This window comes from Salmo trutta, chromosome 35, assembly GCF_901001165.1.
Source record: "Salmo trutta chromosome 35, fSalTru1.1, whole genome shotgun sequence".
Taxonomy (NCBI): Eukaryota; Metazoa; Chordata; class Actinopteri; order Salmoniformes; family Salmonidae; genus Salmo; species Salmo trutta.
Window position 1 is genome coordinate 29202132 of NC_042991.1, and position 21215 is coordinate 29223346.

General features: G+C 42.4%; 1 protein-coding gene across 1 annotated transcript in view; it reads right to left on the minus strand.

Moving 5' to 3' along the window:
- Positions 1 to 20012, minus strand: part of LOC115175009 (ezrin-like) — a 50214-nt gene extending 30202 nt beyond the window's left edge. The window contains exons 1-3 of the mRNA XM_029734121.1: positions 19865 to 20012; positions 18651 to 18760; positions 11191 to 11274 (exon numbers count right to left, since the gene is read on the minus strand). Of these exons, the coding sequence (XP_029589981.1) occupies positions 11191 to 11274; positions 18651 to 18662 (96 nt within the window). The 5' untranslated portion in view covers positions 18663 to 18760; positions 19865 to 20012. The remainder of the gene's footprint in view (positions 1 to 11190; positions 11275 to 18650; positions 18761 to 19864) is intronic.
- Between the last annotated feature and the right edge of the window lie 1203 nt (positions 20013 to 21215).

Here is a 21215-nt window from a genome sequence, read left to right on the forward strand (position 1 = left end):
TCTGGCCAGGCCTCATAGGATTACACTTTTCCCAGCACCGGACATACAGGTTGGCTCCTTCTAGCCTGGAGCCAGATCCGCTTGTGCTGTCTTGCCAACTCCTATTGGTTCCAGATCCGTTTGTGCTATCTTGCCAACTCCTATTGGTCCCAGATCTGTTTCTTATGTTTTGCCAACTCATATTGGTCCCAGATCTGATTGTGCTGTCTTTCCAGAGTTGGTAAAACAGCACAAACAGATCTGGGACCAGGCTAGGCTCCTTTTCCACAGGAGACTTTGACTGGAAAAAGCAGATCAAATCTGCACTGACTGAAAGCAGCGAGTAGCTAGGCACAACAATGTCATATATATTCAGTTGTTGTGCTTCATTCTATAGCTAGAGGACTCCTGATATCTCCAGGAGTGAGAAGTACATTTAATAAGTAAATCCTTTGACTCACACAGACCCCTTTCCCCCCGGCTGGCTCAGCCCTTCCCTCCTGCTCCGTGGCTGAGTGACTCATTGCAAACTTACAGAACAGTGCTGCAGGCAGCTGTGCGAAAATGAAGGAAAACTAAACTTACGGAGGACCTATCATCCTTTAACTCCCTCCTCCCTACATTCTCTTCCTCTGTATCCTCTGCTAAAGCTACCTTCTATTTTTACTAATGACCTGGCACTGGCATTAAACAAAGCCTGTCTGTCTATGTATGCTGATGATTCAACCCTATATGTGTCAGCAACCACAGCAAGTGAAATCACTTGCTGTGGTCAGTTTTGGAATGGGTGGCCAGTAATAAACTAGACCTGAACATCTCTAAAACTAAGAGCATTGTATTTGGTACAAATCATTCCCTAAATCCTGGACCTCAGCTGAATCTGATAATGAATAATGTGGCTGTTGAGCAAGTTGTTATGGTCAAAACATATTGATTCGATGGTTGTAAAGACGGGGAGAGGTCTGTCTATGATAAAGAGATGCTCTGCTTTTTTGACACCACACTCCACAAAGGAAGTCCTGCAGGCTCTAGTTTTATCTTATCTTAATTATTGCCTAGTCTTATGGTTAAGTGCTGCAAAGAAACACCTAGTTAAGCTGCAGCTGGCCCAGAACAGAGCGACACATCTTGCTCTTCCCTGTAATCAGAAGGCTAATACCAATAATATGCATGGCAGTTTCTCTTGGTTAAAAGTAGAGGAGAGACTGACTGCATCACTTCTTGTTTTTATAAGAAACAATGTGTTCCAAATAGTTAGTTATGTCAACTTACACACAGCTCTGACACACACACTTACCCCACCAGACATGCCACCAGGGGTATTTTCACAGTCCCCAAATCCAGAACAAATTCAAGAAAACGTACAGTATTATATAGAGCCATGATTGCATGGACCTCCCATCTCAGATTGCTTAAGGGAACAACAAACTTGCTTTCAAAAAACAGATAAAGCAACACCTCACGGCACAATGCCTCTCCCCTACTTGACCTAGATATTTTGTGTACATACTCATATGTAGGCTATGTCGGATGATATAAATGTATGTAGTTCTGTCCTTGAGCTGTTGTTGTCTATTAATGTTCTGTATTATGTCATGTTTTATGTTTTGTGTGGACCCCAGGAAGAGTAGCTGCTGCTTTTGCATTTTATCACTCTAAATTTCAAGCTTCTGCATCTAACCCTAGGAAATTCTTTTCCACCTTCTCCTCCCTCCTTAATCGGCCACCCCTCCCCCTCCCTCCTTCCTCTCTGAGGACGACTTTGTTAACCACTTTGAAAAGAAGGTTGACGACATCCGCTCCTCATTCAATTAGCCTATTGAGTCCACTGGTCCCACTCACACATAACTACCCTACGCCTTGACCTCATTCCCCCCTCGCTCTCCAGATGAAATTCTATGACAAGTGAGGTCCGGCCGCCTGACAACCTGCCCGCTTGACTCCAACCCCCCCCCCCCTTTCTCCAGCCAGCTCTGGAGACCTTTTCCCATTCCTCACTTCCCTCATCAAATCATCCTCGACCACTGGCTGCTTGCCCTCTGACTTCAACATTGCCTGAGTCTCTCCCCTCCTCAAAAACCAACACTCTCACTGACTGGTATGCCTGATTTATTATCTTTCCAATACACTTGAGCGTGCTGTCTTTGACCAACTCTCTCGCCATCTCTCTCAGGACGATCTTCTTGACACTAACCAGTCAGGCTTCAAGATGGGTCACTCAACCGAGACGGGTCACTCAGCCGAGACGGGTCACTCAGCCGAGACGGGTCACTCAGCCGAGACGGGTCACTAACCCGAGACTGTGCTACTCTGTCACAGAGGCTCTCCTCACTGCCAAAGCTGACTCATCTCCTGTGTTCTCATCCACCTAGATATATCCGCTGCCTTCCGCACCATGAGGCATCAGATTCTCCTCTCCACCCTCTCAGGGCTGGACGTCTCAAGCATTGCATACTCTTGAACTGCATCCTACCAATATTTTATCTTCTTTTAGCAACAAAAAAAAGTTACGTTAGTGTGTAGTTTCAGTAGTTAGCTACACCACTACATGTCAAAAAGTAATGAACTACTGAAAACACTACCAAGATTTAGTTCAACTACCACCAAGATACTGCAAAATGTAATTATATTACTACATATAGTTCACTACCGGTCTACTACACTGGTCTACTCCCCAACACTGGTCTACTCCCCAACACCGGTCTACTCCCCAACACCGGTCTACTCCCCAACACCGGTCTACTCCCCAACACCGGTCTACTCCCCAACACCGGTCTACTCCCCAACACCGGTCTACTCCCCAACACAGGTCCACTCCCCAACACCGGTCCACTCCCCAACACCGGTCCACTCCCCAACACCGGTCTACTCCCCAACACCGGTCTACTCCCCAACACCGGTCTACTCCCCAACACTGGTCCACTCCCCAACACCGGTCCACTCCCCAACACCGATCTACTCCCCAACACTGGTCCACTCCCCAACACCGATCTACTCCCCAACACTGGTCTACTCCCCAACACTGGTCTACTCCCCAACACTGGTCCACTCCCCAACACCGATCTACTCCCCAACACCGATCTACTCCCCAACACTATGCCTCTATTGTTTGACTTCTGAGGAACCCTAATAGTGAATGACTAGTGTGTACTGTCTGTATGACTGGCTTCTTTATAACAACTAGAACATTAGGAAATGATAGGGCTGGGAATTGCCAGGGACCTCACAAACCAGTATTATTATGATACTTAGGTGCCGATACGATATGTATTGCAATTCTCACGATGAAATATGTATTGCAATTCTCACGATGAAATATGTATTGCAATTCTCACGATGAAATATGTATTGCAATTCTCACGATGAAATATGTATTGCAATTCTCACGATGAAATATGTATTGCAATTCTCACGATTAAATATGTATTGCAATTCTCACGATTAAATATGTATTGCAATTCTCACGATTAAATATGTATTGCAATTCGATACTATAATTTTATTGCGATTTGGTGTCACAAACATATTGCTCACCATATGTTTGCTGCAGCAGAGGGACGAGAGAGAGCCACGAGTTTTGATCAGTCATAGAAATAAAAGTGCTAAAAACAAATTGGCTCCCTATTTAAAAAGAAGATGGAGAACAAGCTAGGAAGGAAAAATACTGGATGTTTGGTGCAGGTACAGCCAACTAGCACAAAAATAATATTACGCTCTTGTCAAAATGATAAGATAACATATATTGTAAAAAATGATATCCTGATATGTAACTATATCGATTTTATTCCCCCATTATTCAGAGATTAGTGTAGAGATCGGGAAGAGTAGTCAATTACAGATCTGGAAAATCACTTGTTGCTGTAAGGAGACGTGCTCTTTTCCACTGACCTCGGAGCTCAACTGTGAAAGACCAGAGACTTTTTTGACCTCCAGGTTTTTAAATTATTTTCCAATATGACTGCAACATAGATATATGTATAGGCTGAAATGGCACCCTATTCCCTATAAGGTGCATTACTTCTGGTCAAAAAGAGTGCACTTTATAGGGACTAGTGTGTCAAATTGGGACAAACCCTATGGGTAGGTTTCCCAGACACAAAATAAGTCTACCCTTAGACTAAAAAGCGCTTCCAATGAAGAATTTCCATTGAGAATGATTTTTAGTTCAGGACTAGGGTTATTCCGTGTCCGGGAAACGGTACCTTTAAGTTATATATTATGGGTTATAGAGAGTCTATAGACCAGACATTTCAATTAGGATGAGAAACTCTCACCAGTCGCCAGGCCATGTTCTGTTTGTGCCGCTGCCAGATTCCCCACCCAATCATCATGTGGGGTGCTTAGCTGGCTGGGTGAAGCAGCTTGAGTGAACACCACACACACACACACACACACACACACACACACACACACACACACACACACACACACACACACACACACACACACACACACACACACACACACGGCACTCCGGCCAAACCCATTCCTATCCGATAAGCAGTGGCCAAGGTTAACATAAAATCAAGCGCCCAGCACTTACTTAGCTGCCACCTAATACGGATCTGGGCTAACGTGCCAGGGTTGCAGGAGATGAATGACTTTGATTCAGGTTAAGTTTTTTCTCTCCAAATTGCATTTTAGCACAACAAGCACTGACTGGTCAGGACTGAAATGAGAGAGTTCCTCTGACTGCGTTGTCTCCCCTGGAATGAAAGTCCTGAGGGTTTCAGGACACAAACAGCCCCTTTCATGGGTATTTGGGACCGGGAACCACACAGAGAGGAAGGAGAGGGAGAGAGGGTATTGAAGAGTCATCTAAATGAAGGATTCCTTTTCCCCAGGGGGATAAGGTACAGGGGTTCTGGTACAACTAGAGGCCTTTGTCCGCCTGCAAAAGCAGAACATGCCCCTCTAGGGATGGGTCAAACAATAATAATAATAGTACCTGTATTAAAGACAAACTGGAATGAACTGGAATGAACTAATCAACATTCCAAGAGTTAAAAGGCTGAAGAGCACTTGACCAAAGAGTTACAAACTGGGTGTGCCACTCACTGCCAGGCCACTTCCATCAGCCAATCATTAAACAGCTCTAAGACAAACATTTGCCGTTGAATCAATGAAGCTCAAACTGTAGACTACATGTTAGCTGTTCTCACCCAACACAAAAGACCCAGGCTAGTCTGGTCCCACAACGGATCCAAGAATCGTGTCATGCATGACATCGAAACATTCTCTCATTCTTTATCTTTGGGGCGCAGATCATTGTTAAATATGAAGTATTATTCAAAGGATTAAAGATGTATAATATACAACATCTACATCCTGTATATAAAACTGGAGGGGAAAAAACTATTGAGAAGCAGCTTGAACCACCTCTGGACAACTTTTGCAGTCTGAACAGTGAGACAGGGGCACGAATGCCACACCTTGCACGGTCACTCCAGTCAAACTTCCAAGTGAACGTTTCTCTCAGCAGTGTTTATGAGGGCAAAAGCCCAGAGAGAGAGTCATCTGTTTAGGTGGCCTGTCCTGAACATATACATTCACAGTATCTAAGAAAAACTGTGGGGGAAAAGGCTTTAAGCAGTTCTATGGAAAATCAAAGTGAGTGTGTTGAAGAGGTAGGGCTGAGGCAGCAGGGCTGCACGTCAATGGTCCTATGATCAGGGCCCACCACAGAGAGGAGGATATGATCAGGGCCCACCACAGAGAGGAGCCCACTCCAGGCCACTTTAACAGGAGATGAGATCACCACTGATGCTGAGGAATACCAGTCTGTGTGTGGGGGGGTCACTCTGTGTGTGTGTGTGTGTGTGTGTGTGTGTGTGTGTGTGTGTGTGTGTTGCTGTGGGGGTAGGCCACGGGGAGGAAGTGGGCTGCTCATTTGACGGCTATACAGTATGGAGCAGGCCTTTGCCGAGAAGCTGTTTAAATACCTGCCCCTCGTGGCATGCTGGGACAGCCTCGCATGAAGGTGCAAGCTGGTGGCTCTGATATTCAGCAGTCTCAGCCATGTACACAGGCTTGGAGTGCGTGGCCTCCAGATTACGGGCCTGACAAAAACTAGGGCAAAGCAATTGGCTAGGTACTGCTCTGTTTCAGCTGTCGTGGGCAGCCTAGCTGTTTGGAGAAGGAGACCAGTTGGCTAGGTACTGCTCTGTTTCAGCTGTCGTGGGCAGCCTAGCTGTTTGGAGAAGGAGACCAGTTGGCTAGGTACTGCTCTGTTTCAGCTGTCGTGGGCAGCCTAGCTGTTTGGAGAAGGAGGCCAGTTGGCTAGGTACCGCTCTGTTTCAGCTGTCGTGGGCAGCCTAGCTGTTTGGAGAAGGAGACCAGTTGGCTAGGTACCGCTCTGTTTCAGCTGTCGTGGGCAGCCTAGCTGTTTGGAGAAGGAGACCAGTTGGCTAGGTACCGCTCTGTTTCAGCTGTCGTGGGCAGCCTAGCTGTTTGGAGAAGGAGACCCGTTGGCTAGGTACTGCTCTGTTTCAGCTGTCGTGGGCAGCCTAGCTGTTTGGAGAAGGAGACCAGTTGGCTAGGTACTGCTCTGTTTCAGCTGTCGTGGGCAGCCTAGCTGTTTGGAGAAGGAGACCAGTTGGCTAGGTACCGCTCTGTTTCAGCTGTCGTGGGCAGCCTAGCTGTTTGGAGAAGGAGACCAGTTGGCTAGGTACCGCTCTGTTTCAGCTGTCGTGGGCAGCCTAGCTGTTTGGAGAAGGAGACCAGTTGGCTAGGTACCGCTCTGTTTCAGCTGTCGTGGGCAGCCTAGCTGTTTGGAGAAGGAGACCAGTTGGCTAGGTACCGCTGTGTTTCAGCTGTCGTGGGCAGCCTAGCTGTTTGGAGAAGGAGACCAGTTGGCTAGGTACCGCTCTGTTTCAGCTGTCGTGGGCAGCCTAGCTGTTTGGAGAAGGAGACCAGTTGGCTAGGTACTGCTCTGTTTCAGCTGTCGTGGGCAGCCTAGCAGTTTGGAGAAGGAGACCAGTTGGCTAGGTACCGCTCTGTTTCAGCTGTCGTGGGCAGCCTAGCTGTTTGGAGAAGGAGACCAGTTGGCTAGGTACCGCTCTGTTTCAGCTGTCGTGGGCAGCCTAGCTGTTTGGAGAAGGAGACCAGTTGGCTAGGTACTGCTCTGTTTCAGCTGTCGTGGGCAGCCTAGCTGTTTGGTGAAGGAGTTGCTTTCTGTACCCTTGAGTGCCACGCATACAGGGACCTTTGAAATGTTTGTACATTTGATTGGTGGATTCAAATAAAGCATTTAAAGTGTGTGTGTGTGTGTGTGTGTGTGTGTGTGTGTGTGTGTGTGCGCGCGTACACGCTTCTGTCTGACTGTCTGTGTCCTTCTCTGCAGGAGATTTCTGCTACTGACTTCACCCGCTCAGGCCAAGTTTCTAATTCAATTAGGTCACAGGCTTTGGACGGACACATTGCTAACCAGAGGAAGCAGTAGTTCAACGTCAGTAGACTTCCACTTTGGCTACTGGTGGTTATCAGATGGACAGTTCACAAGACAAACCCATTACGTGCACCTGTATTGTGAGCGTCGACAAAATGTTTGCAACACAAATTATTCTGGTGCACGACAATGTCTGGCACACCCCACTGAGGCCTTTCAACATGTAGCTGAAGGAATTCTTAGTGACACTGAAGTGGAACATCTGAATCTAATGTGAATATCTCTGCAGAGAGCCTGAAGGTAAAATTCCCTAGATATGTATCCACACACACACGTTATTCAGGAAGGGGCTATGCCAAGCCAAGACAATGCCTTTCCTCTCCCCATGGCGTGGTGGAATAGAGGCCTGCTACAGATGTAGGATCTTAATTTGAGCCAGTTTGCTTCTGTACAGCAGGAAAATAATCCTGCAGCAACAGGAAATGTGAGTTATTATGTGGATCATAATTATTGGACATTGTAGGGGTTGATACATTTTTTGTTAGGGCAAATCAAGTCTGACATTTTTTTGTGGAAATTACAAATTTTAGAAGCCATTTTTAAACCTTGAATATACTACAAGTTTGCATTTCCTACAGTGCAGGAAAATGACCAGCAACAAAAGAGTGAGAAAATTAAGATCCTACATCTGTACATCCCATGATGCCTTTGGAATCCAGTCCACACTGAAGCTACAGACGTGACACCATGGGACTCAACCATTACATAAGCACATAAAAAAAAACGTACGTTTTATTTGTCAAATACACCAGAAAGGTGCAGTGAAATGTGTTGTTTTACAAGGTCAGTCATAGTAGTACGGCGCCACTGGAGCAAATAAGAGCTAAGTGCCTTGCTCAACGGCACATCGACAGATTTTTCACATTGGGTATTCGAACCAGCAACCTTTGCTCTAACCACTAAGATAGCTGCCGCCTTCTCACATCCAGTACATTACACTGAAGTACCAACCAACAAGAGGTTACGGCAGCAACTTACTACAAGCTCTTGTCAATTTACAGTAATCTGAGAACAATACGATATTATCTTATTGTCCCTCTATACTTACCATACAAACATTCTGTATTCAAAGATGCTGTACAGAAAACATTGATGTCAGTGACCGGCTCAAACAGATGTATTTCTGGGTTCCATGGGAACGACAATGGTTGGGATGATTCACTTCTAGAGGTCGACCGATTACGATTTTTCAACGCCGATACCAATACCGATTATTGGATGACCAGAAACAAAATCAGACACCGATTAATCGGCCGATTTTTATATAGATATATATATTTGTAATAATGACAATTACAACAATACTGAATGAACAATGAACACTTTATTTTAACTTAATATAATACATCAATAAAATCTATTTAGTCTCAAATAAATAATGAAACATGTTCAATTTGGTTTAAATAATGCAAAAACAAGGTGTTGGAGAAGAAAGTAAAAGTGCAATATGTGCCATGTAAAAAAGCTAACGTTTAAAGTTCCTTGCTCAGAACATGAGAACATATGAAAGCTGGTGGTTCCTTTTAACATGAGTCTTCAATATTCCCAGGTAAGAAGTTTTAGGTTGTAGTTATTATAGGACTATTTCTCTCTATACCATTTGTATTTCATATACCTTTGACTACTGGATGTTCTAATAGGTACTTTAGTATTGCCAGCCTAATCTCGGGAGTTGATAGGCTTGAAGTCATAAACAGAGCAATGCTTGAAGCATTGCGAAGAGCTGCTGGCAAACGCAGTAAAGTGCTATTTGAATGAATGCTTACGAGCCTGCTGCTGCCTACCACCGCTCAGTCAGACTGCTCTATCAAATCATAGACTTAATTATAATATAATAACACACAGAAATACGAGCCTTAGGTCATTAATATGGTCAAATCCGGAAACTATCATTTCGAAAACAAAACAATTATTCTTTCAATGAAATAAGGAACCGTTCCGTATTTTATCTAACGGGTGGCATCCCTAAGTCTAAATATTGCTGTTACATTGCACAACCTTCAATGTTATGTCATAATTACGTAAAATTCTGGCAAATCAGTTTGCAACGAGCCAGGCGGCCCAAACTGTTGCATATACCCTGACTCTGCGTGCAATGAACGCAAGAGAAGTGACACAATTTCCCTAGTTTAATATTGCCTCTTTAACATGAATTTCTTTTAACTAAATATGCAGGTTTAAAAAAATATACTTCTGTGTATTGATTTTTAGAAAGGCATTGATGTTTATGGTTAGGTATATTCGTGCAACGATTGTGCTTTTTTCGCAAATGCGCTTTTGTTAAATCATCCCCCGTTTGGCGAAGTTGGCTGTCTTTGTTAGGATGAAATAGTCTTCACACAGTGCGCAACGAGCCAGGCGGCCCAAACTGCTGCATATACCCTGACTCTGTTGCACAGAATGCAAGAGAAGTGACACAATTTCCCTAGTTAAAATAAATTCATGTTAGCAGGCAATATTAACAAAATATGCAGGTTTAAAAATATATACTTGTGTATTGATTTTAAGAAAGGTGTTGATGTTTATGGTTAGTACACATTGGTGCAACGACAGTGCTTTTTTCGCGAATGCGCTTGTTAAATCACCCGTTTGGCGAAGTAGGCTGTGATTAAATGATAAATTAACAGGCACCGCATCAATTATATGCAACGCAGGACAAGCTAGATAAACTAGTGTAGTTAACTAGTAATTATGTTAATGATTGTTTTTTATAAGATACATTTGATGCTAGCTAGCACCTTACCTTGGCTCCTTGCTAGACTCGCATAACAGCTAGTCAGCCTGCCACGCAGTCTCCTCGTGGAGTGCAATGTAATCGGCCATGATCGGTGTCCAAAAATGCCGATTCCCGATTGTTATGAAAACTTGAAATCGGCCCTAATTAATCGGCCATTCCGATTAATCGGTCGACCTCTATTCACTTCCATAAATAATGTCAATTTTACATCTACATTGTTATATATATTGTAATCTGATAAAAAGAAAAAGGCTTTTATCATGCTCTCTCTTCTAACACTACTGGTAATCAGTTTCAGTAACCTCTACCAGTAATCAGTTTCAGTAACATCACCCTACTGGTAATCAGTTTCAGTAACCTCTTGACTCTCTTCTCACACTACCGGTAATCAGTTTCAGTAACCTCACACTACCAGTAATCAGTTTCAGTAGCCTCACACTACCAGTAATCAGTTTCAGTAACATCACCCTACCGGTAATCAGTTTCAGTAACATCACCCTACCGGTAATCAGTTTCAGTAACATCACCCTACCGGTAATCAGTTTCAGTAACATCACCCTACCGGTAATCAGTTTCAGTAACCTCTTGACTCTCACTTCTCACACTACCAGTAGTCAGTTTCAGTAACATCACCCTACCAGTAATCAGTTTCAGTAACCTCTTGGCTCTAAGCACAACACACCTTTCGGGAAATGGTTGCTAGAGTACGTGAGGAGAGAGGGTCTGATAAGAACAATTCCAGTTCAAATCTCTTGAAACACTGCCATAGATAACATATCAATGGCTGTGAGTGGGTACAGGACAGGCCTGGAGGTATGGAGAGGTGGGGGAGTGGGCTTGGTCACTAGAGCAGGGCAACTGATTAGCACGTGCGTGCGCACACACACACACACACACACACACACACACACACAGACAGAGGATGGTTTCAAAAGATATTTCATAAAAATGTCTCTGTTGTTGCTGGTAATAACAGGACCAACCCTATGAATATAACAGCTAGAAGAAGGATACTGTAAACACTGACCTGGTCAAAGAGCTGTTTACCAGTGGTGCTGGGCTGGACGGCAAACTCCAGCTCAGCGTCCATGGTGGTGACACGAACATTGACCTGTGGAGGGAGTCAACTGCCGATTAATAACACTTGAATAGATTTTCTGACCGATGCATGACTATTTACTATCTAGTCAGAGAGAGAGGGGTTAAAACACTATAGGAACTAACAGTGACAGAGCAGCTGAGGAGCAATGTACATGTCACACAGACGTGTACTTCAAAGGGGATGATACTGTATGTAAAGACAGAGTAAACACAACAGAGCATGTTTGTTTATCTATGCTTTGTAACAGACAGAAAGACTGATCGGAGGGAACTGAGTGGGAAAATCACGATGTGTTTTACTTCAAATATTTACTCCTGAGCTCTCGTTTCAGATTTCATACTAAGCTAGTCTGGGTGGGCAGGGAAGTTTGTCAATACAGGCTATGTCCATTCACTGCCGTTTTGAGAGAAAAGGCATGCGTTTCCATTCTTCGGTTAATGATTGATAAGGCTGCACAAACAGGGCAAGTCCTTCTAGTTTTGGCCTGCTTACGGAGGTCCACTGAGGTAATAAAATGATTCAAACAACTAAAACGTTGAAAATACAGAGAAAAACGTAGAAAAACCACTTCAGTGACTAAAGTCCTGCTAAAATACATCATATTCATTACAATGTCAGCATTGTGAGCGCTCTAACACACACTAGTCCTTCAACTCTCTCTTCTAGGTCAGATGTTGTATCAGTTATGATTCTGTTCTACAGTACAGTATTTACCCAGGTTATTGGTTAGCACTGACTGACAACCCTATAAAGAAGTGTGTGGACTTAGAGATGAGGGAGCGGGAGCCTGCTGTTAGCAGAGCCTTTGGTGTAATCTGTCATCTCCTGGCCATTGTGAATGACATTGAGGCTCTGTAGTGAGCAAACTCAATGGTGCCTGATGGAAACGGCCAAACGGGACGTCTGCTGGGCTGGGGCCTGGGCTCTGACTGACTGACTGTTGACTCACAGCCATGCTCCCTAGCTGCCTCGTAGGCTACATACTGAGCCTACACAGAATAACTGACGTGATGATGGAAGTAGACAATTATTCCATGGAAAGAACAATTCAACCCGTTCAGAACAAAGTGAATGTGAATGGACTACGAGAGAAAATTTCATTTACATTTACATTTAGGTCATTTAGCAGATGCTCTTATCCAGAGTGACATTCAGTCAGTGCATTCAACTACAGTAGATAAAAGGTAAGGTAGGTAATGTAGATAAAAGGTAAGGAAGGTAATGTAGGTAAAAGAGAGATGAAAATGTAAGGTAGGTAATGTAGATAAAAGGTAGATGAAAATATAAGGTAGGTAATGTAAATAAAAGGTAGGTAAGGTAGATTAAAGGTAAGGTAGGTAAGGTAGTGTAGGTAAGGTAGATTAAAGGTAAGGTAGGTAAGGTAGTGTAGGTAAGGTAGATTAAAGGTAAGGTAGGTAAGGTAGTGTAGGTAAGGTAGATTAAAGGTAAGGTAGGTAAGGTAGTGTAGGTAAGGTAGATTAAAGGTAAGGTAGGTAAGGTAGTGTAGGTAAGGTAGATTAAAGGTAAGGTAGGTAAGGTAGTGTAGGTAAGGTAGATTAAAGGTAAGGTAGGTAAGGTAGTGTAGGTAAGGTAGATTAAAGGTAAGGTAGGTAAGGTAGTGTAGGTAAGGTAGATTAAAGGTAAGGTAGTGTAGGTAAGGTAGATTAAAGGTAAGGTAGGTAAGGTACTGTAGGTAAGGTAGATTAAAGGTAAGGTAGGTAAGGTAGTGTAGGTAAGGTAGATTAAAGGTAAGGTAGGTAAGGTAGTGTAGGTAAGGTAGATAAAAAGTAAGGTAGGTAAGGTAGTGTAGGTAAGGTAGATAAAAAGTAAGGTAGGTATGGTAGTGTAGGTAAGGTAGACGAAAGGGTAAGGTAGGTAGGGTGGGTAAGTAAGTTTAGGTAAGGTAGGTAAGGTAGATTAAAGGTAAGGTTAGGTAAGTTAAGGTAGAAAGATAGATAAAAAGTAAGGTAGGTAAGGCAGATGAAAATGTAAGGTAGGTAAGTTTAGGTAAGGTAGATGAAAGGTAAGGTAGGTAAGGTAGATTAAAGGTAAGGTAGGTAAGGTAGCTAAGGTAGATGAAAGGTAAGGTAGGTAAGGTAGATTAAAGGTAAGGTAGGTAAGGTAGCTAAGGTAGATGAAAGGTAAGGTAGGTAAGGTAGATTAAAGGTAAGGTAGGTAAGGTAGCTAAGGTAGATGAAAGGTAAGGTAGGTAAGGTAGATTAAAGGTAAGGTAGGTAAGGTAGCTAAGGTAGATGAAAGGTTGTTTATTTTTTGCATTGGAAAAGCCTCATAATGGACTATTGAATGTTGTGGGCAGCTGTGACTGGGTCAGTCTGAGTCTGGGAGTCCAGTAGGAGGAGGAGGGGAAGTTCAACAGGAGTTCAGCATGGCACACCGTAGCAAAACATTTTCCAACACAAAAATGAAAATATGTGTTTTTTTATTGGACAAATTTAGCAAGTACCTACTTGTTTGACTCCATTTCAAAATTATTTATTTCTATTGAACCTAACCCAAGACTGACAGTATCATCACTAAACCTGGAGGTGAGGGGCTCCTAGCTCACACTTGTGGGAAGCAACATCCAAAACAGAGGGAAAAAAAGAGAGAGAGAAAAAAACTCCATTAAACAGCAACACAAAGATCCCCTTTCAGCTGGGCCTCCCCAGTGGTTCCTCTCCTATACCACTATGCCTTCTAAACGGACCTTAGGACCCAGACTGCACACAGTCAAACTGACTCCAGATCAGCTGTGTGAGGGAGACAGACAGTCCTCTTCCCTGTGACGACAGAGTTAAACTGACTCCGGATCAGCTAAGTGGAGGAAAAGGACAGGAAACGTGCACAATGTTATCCCTCCACATCGTTGTATAATATACCTAGAGTAATGACTAAACTGGGGCACCCTAAGTCAACACACCCAGACCAACAGAGAGAGGAACAAGTGAGTGGGCACCGCCACACACACAAAAACCAGTTGGTGAGTAACATCTGATCTCATGCGATTCGACTAACGGTAAGTCACTGAAGCCATTCAGTCAGAACATTACCAGAAAACATGACATTAATGATAAAAATACACTGGGCAAAGACCTACATTTCCAGAAAGTGCAACTCTGGTGAGAATGATTATAATTATTAAACCACAAGAGAAATACACATATGCTTATGACAGCAAACTTTCCAACTGACTCGAAATGGTCCTTTGTATATTAATCAAAAAACCAAATGTGATTTGGCTCAATGCGATACACTAACATTTGTTGCATAAACACATTCATTTTCCATTCTAAATTATGGGCCTCTCTGAACTGGATCTCTGTCTGTCTGACTGTCTGTCTGTCTGTCTGTGTGTGTGTGTGTAAATGATGTATATGTCTATGGTGTATGTAGGCACCTGAGCTGAGCCATAAGGGAAACTGGGTATCTACCACCCCAATATCAGATAGGGGGGGGGGGAAATCCCCCCCACACTTTTAATCTGAAATCACCATCACCCACTCATGAATTTGTCATTATTGCAGATTAAAAGTGTTTGATACATTACTGGCTCTATATTTATCTTTTAAAATCTGATATAGCCAAGGTAATATATAGCACAATTTTGGATTTCGCCCCCGTCTCATCTCAATGGAATAGTTTAGACTGTTTGGATGTGTTGACAGACTCGGACTGAGTTGCTTCTACCATGCAGTGCGGGTAGCAAAAATGATTACTGTCCTCGTTATGAAATGATCAACTTTACCCTGTATATCCAAAAATTACCATAATACTGATTGTTTCAAGCAAAACTACCAAAATTAGAAAGAGCAAGCCATTTTACAAACATTTGAATGCTGAAGGTGATGCGCAGATGTGCCAGATCACTAGTGCTGAGCGATTAACTTAAATGTTGGTTATTTTCTGTTTTTTAAACAACTAATTGACCAACATTGGTTCAATAATTTGAATTCCATTTCCAGTGGGGGTTTTTGTGAGCTCAATGCGCACATTGCACAGTTTATCTAGAGATAAATCAAATCCAGACTACTAAAATAGTGATTTTGTAAGGCTGCATAGGCAGCAGCTCTATAGAGATGAGATGATGACTTGGAATGAAATAAAGTCATCAAATAAAACAAATGTAATATACACAAGTGAAATATTTGATTAAAGTAATGTGAATAAATGATGGTTAATAAATGTAATGGGCAGTCACTACCATCATGGGACTTGTATTAATAGTTTTATTCTGTGTTCTTACAGCATTCAACCCTCATAATGCATAGTGTGTTTAATGTTTCAAATAATAATAGAAAACAGAGATTATTATTTTTATAATCTAACAGAAACCGAACAGAATAGCTCTAGTTGGTCATTGTGCAAAGCTGCATAGCACGCAGTTTGACTATGCTACTGATAGTGCCTAGGGTTGTTGGGAATGCAAAATGACTTGTAGATCAATGACTGTCAACACAATTACATGCTTAGTTCGACACTGAAGGCGAGGATGCGGTTGTCACAAAAGATGAGAGGTATTTTCCGAAGGTATAAAGAAAATAATACAAAAAATACAAAAAAGTCAACTGCCGATTAATAACACTTGAATAGATTTTCTGACCGATGCATGCTACATTTGGATCGTTTGGGGTCCCGCGGACCGATGCACTCACATCTTATTAAACATTTGAACCGGGGACCAATGTGTATCTGTGAATCATTACATCCCTAGTCGTAACCAAATTGAGGTTGAGTGGATCGCGGGTGTCTAAGTAAAAAAATATATGTATATACATATTTTAAAAAATATAATACATTTTTGGGAGGTGAAAAAATACTGCAGTCTGAATTTAAACAACATACCAGGTAGAAAGGTAGAAAGTGTGTAGAAATGTATTCTTTGGGAAAAAATATTGAATAAATATATTTTCAATATGTAGATATTAGCGCTAATTAGCAGATTTTGTGGTCTCAAACAAGTGAGCTTGCCAACATTCTTCATCAAGAATATGATCAATATGGAATTATTGACAATGAAAAAGGTAGGAATGTTGTTCACTTGTGTAATTTAATTGCTACATTTACGGTCAATATAGCATTAAAACTAGTTTTCCAGATTGCATTTCGGCCTTAAAGATATGAATATTGGGAATACTGAATATTGAGACAACCTGGTTCATTCTGAGTCCCGAGGCGAAACCAGTTGAGAACCTCTGGTCTAGTATGCAACACCCTTCACTGGTTAATGAGTTGGTTGACCGATGGTGATCATCATCTCACCACAGTGGCTCAACAGAATGGGCTGCATGCTGCATTCCCATTCAATAATTAACAACGGTTTGTATGGCTTTAAAAGAGTCTGTTGCAATGTGGGGTTGTCATGGGAACATGTCTGCAATGCCCCACAGAACCATATAGCCATAAACTACCACTGGGCTGGGGCCTACCTGCTGACCTGGGTCCTACCTGAAGGTCCCATGGAGACTGGAGTGGGGGTAGAATACACCCCTGCTGCGTCCCTTTCAATAAGGTATTTAGGACTGAGACCTCTAATAGTGGGTTAGTTTTGCAGACTGGGGCACCTCAGCTTGGCCAACTTGTTGACTGAACATAGTGTATTAACTTTTGTTAACAACTAAAGACTATATAATGATGTCTAAATATATAATGATGTGATAAGTGCCAACATGATGACTATTCGGGGTGACATGCTCAGAGGGCGTAACAGCAGGCATCGTCATATTATTGAGTTATCAATTATACACGAGAACAAATTATTAACAATGGGTTTCAGACATGAGAAGGAAACACCCACATTTGTATTTGTGTGTGTGCGTGTGCGTGTGTGTGTGTGTGTGTGTGTGTGCGTGTGTTACTGTCAAATGGATGTTCAAGGGGCCGTGAAACAGGATTCAGGGAGAGCCAAGGAGGGAACATGATTCACTTGATGACAATGTGCAGGTTGGCATTTATTGGGATGACTCATGTACTGGAGGCAGCTCTGCAGGACAGTCAATAGCTGGCATAGCCACAAAGTAATACAATTTGAAACCTAACCCTAATCTTTACCGCACTGTTTACTTTATTCCTAACCTTAATTTAAGACAAATTTAATCAAATTTTTGTTTTTGTGAATTCTTACGATATATAGCCAATTTTGACTTTGCAGCTGGCCCATCTAGCGGAAATCACTCGGCTCTGCCTCCAGGACAAGATGTATCCTATTAAAGGTCAACCTGCGGACAATGTCTCATTCTGACAAGTGTAAGTTGAGAGAGAGAACACCAAACCAGGATCTCAATCTCAGCTGCTCAAATCTCAACTTTCTCTTGTCAGATTACTTTCTCTTTTAAACCAATGAACTCTACTCTAGTTTTATTTCTCTATATGATAGATACATTCTACCAGGTTTGATGTGTTTTTCACAGTAAATAGGATTTTGACTTAAATGGTTGATAGTCTTGCATCACAACTCACGATACTGAATCTCAATATGGGCTGCTCATCATGTCAGTGAAACTCAGTTTATGTTTTAGAAAGCCCTTCTAGTCAGTAGCGAGCGTAGCAGCCACAGCCTAACAAAAAATGTTGACCAACCAATGCTATGAATAGGAGCAAGATCATCAAAAAAAACCTTGGCAATATTTAATGTCTTTCTTAACTCACGGTATATAGAGAGAAGCCAGTCAGTGGCAGTAAATCAATGCTTATGCCTCATCATTGATATCGTGGAGAGAAAAGAAACGGTCTGCCATTATATTACCAAAAAGGGCAGGTTTTCAAGTTGTATGTCTAAATGTGGAGTACCAGAGAGTGCTACTGTGTCATGCAGCCAGCACCACAATGATGTCACTTTCCAGTGATGCTCTTAACACTTTATGACTCCTAGTCTTCTAGCGTCTCAGATGAGAGACTGGGGGGGGGGCTAATGAAAGTCCATAGTTTTTTTGGAAGTGCTGTCAAAGACAAACGTCACCAAAAAAATGACCAGCTGTAAACCCAGGTAGGCCTCAGCTAGGATATTACATTAAGTCAAATAAAAAGGTTCTGGGAGTAAGACTAATGAAGATGACTAGACTTCATGTGAGGCGGCACATATTCTCATCTTCAAGAGAATGTATTGATATAAGTGAGGATGTTTGTATTTTCATCTACAAGTGAAACTACAAATTAAACCATAGAAAAATAATATATATTTGGTGTAAGATAGTCATTACAGCACAAATAGCTTATAGTACCTCTTATCGTGAGCAGACATCGTGTCTCTTGCCTGCCTGGGCTACTTGGATCTCGACTCAGGACTGCCAACATATCCTCTTTAGTTACCAAGCATATGTTTAGACAACTCAGTAGAACTCGGACGATATTAACATCTTTGAAATATATAAAATCACTGCAATACTTACAGCTTTAGGCATTTTGTGTCCTTTTCCTGGGTCCGTGCGCGGAGCTGTAAAGTTGATTTCCAAATACTTCGGATAGCCTACTAGGTGACTTCTCCCCAGTCAGTGCCTTCCTGTCAGAGAGAGAGAAAGAGGATAAACGCGTTTCAGCCACTCCGGTGATAACCAGTCAGACGGGACTACCCTTCCTTCTTTAAACACTGGTGCCAAATAGAGATTGGTTGACGCAGCCCTCGTACAGCCGTATGAATCATTTTTTATAAATAGTCTATGGAAATTCAGATTAGACGAGCCTCACCCATAACAGCCACAAAAAGGAGAGTCGAGCTTTAACACCGAAATAAATTAGGAGTCTCCACCCTTATAGGTAAATATCTTACTTCAGCACCACTACTGTGGTATCTAGGTGTGATCCTTGCTCGGGTAAAATTATGAGGGGACGTTCAATGAAGCCTACAGTATATGATACACGGTGTACTGCAGATACATATTCCTTCAGAATCAATTCATCTTGGCTACTACTGGGTGATGTGAAGCCAATACAAAGTAGCCTATCCATCACAGGGACGTGAAATATACTGTTGCGCTTAGGGTCTGCCGTCTGGTACAATGTAACAACTTGTCTATCTCCTTTAACAGGGCGCGACCTCAGTTGGGATCACAAAATAACCACGAGCTTCATTAACTTCTGAAGAAAATACACATTTGGCCAACACTGTTTAGGCTATTTCAAAAGTAACACAACCTATTAGGTTACACGACGTGTGTAGAAGTAGACAGACCTACAAAGGAAACAAGTTGAGTCCACCTAACGTCACCAACCTAAATCTGTAGTTACCTAGCATAGGCTAATCAGTGAATCTTCTTTGTTGTCAAATGTCATAATATTATTATCCAATATAATTATTTGACCGACTCGAATAGGCTTTAATTGTGCATTTTGGAGCAAACATTCGAATAAAAATAGCCGTTGCATCATGGATACATTTTTACACTTGCAAGCTACATAACCTTCCATGTCTAGCATTTCACCAAGCCACAAGCCACTACAATAATCCCTGACACCTGTTGTTATATTTCCCCCCTTTGTGGGAAGCGGCGGCAGAAGTGGTGCAACAAGTGCGGAAACAAAGTAGTGAGCATCCCTATTCTGTTCAACAGTCTCACGTTCACATAAATATTCGATACACTATTCATTAAAAGGTACAATGGCTTACCAGAGCAGGTGTGATTTAAGATGGTTCTGCCGCAGGGCAGCCTCGGACACTCCTCTGCAGAAGTAACAGCGCGGCAATATGGCTGACCCTCCGCTACTTCAGCGCTCCGACTGTTGCAGCCTGCTTGCATGAGTTCCTGTTTGTCACCGGTGCCAGGCAAGAGCGACCGTCATTCGTACAACAGCGACACCCATTCATGACACGTAGTTTATACTGAAAACTGTTGAACTCAAGCAAGCTTGTAGAAAAATGCTAAATATGGGCAAAACCCTCCAACTGATCTACTGTAGGATTAAAAGTGTATGTTTATTATGGGGACACATTCTTTTAAAGTAGTAACCTAATTTGTGATAAGTAATTACAATTAATTTGGGGTGAAAATACATGGCAAAGCTTTAAATTATCAACGCAAAATGTTGACCATTGAAGGATCAGTGATTCAATGTGGCACCCAATTCTGTGGTCAATAACTCTTTATTGGCACATTGTTTCTGGTACCCTGACAACCCTTTATGGGGCACCTACAGTATGTCATTTATCACCGTTGAAAACACTCAGTAGGCCTGCATTTATAATCTGAGTCTCGCTATATCAGCCAGGCAGAATATGATTTTGGCTACAGTCAAAGTCACTTTTCTTAATAGTACATGCTGCTCATTGTTAACTAGATCTAACAAACAATTATACAGTTATGGATATAGCCTGTTATATTTGGCTATTATAAAAGACAGCATATTTATTTCACCAATGCTATGGCTTCACTCCATGACCTTGAGGATAAAACAGACCAGATGGAATAGTTGTGTCATTGTAAAGAAGGGAAGACCTTGAGATAACCAAGAGGCCACATCATAAGAGTATTCAGATGAGAGCATTATGTGAGCCATACGTTTATTATCATAGTAGCTTTAACTTAACATGATTCATTGGGTTTAGGGTTTTGGCGTTATGTTGTACATCCAGGGGCGGAAATCCCGGGGGGGACGGGGGGGACACGACCCCCCCATCCTGGGAAAAATATGATTTGTCCCCCCCAATATATCACTGAAACATAACTATGTAATTTACATAATATTAATAATACGCAATGAAAGCAATTGTGCTGATTATAGACACTTAATAGCGCGTTTTTAAGTTTCAAAAGATTGCGACCCCCCCACCCTTTTCCTCACAATGGTGGGGTCGTGTCTACTGTCTGAAAGGCACTCAATGAACGTAACTGACGTAAGGTCACTAGCTAGTACCTATTCCATTTATGTGGCCTCGTCAAAGATGGAATCTTTGCTATCGTCAATTTATTCCGAGATCAGCATGCAGATGATGTAAGTTAGTGCTTCAAAGTCCCTGTGAT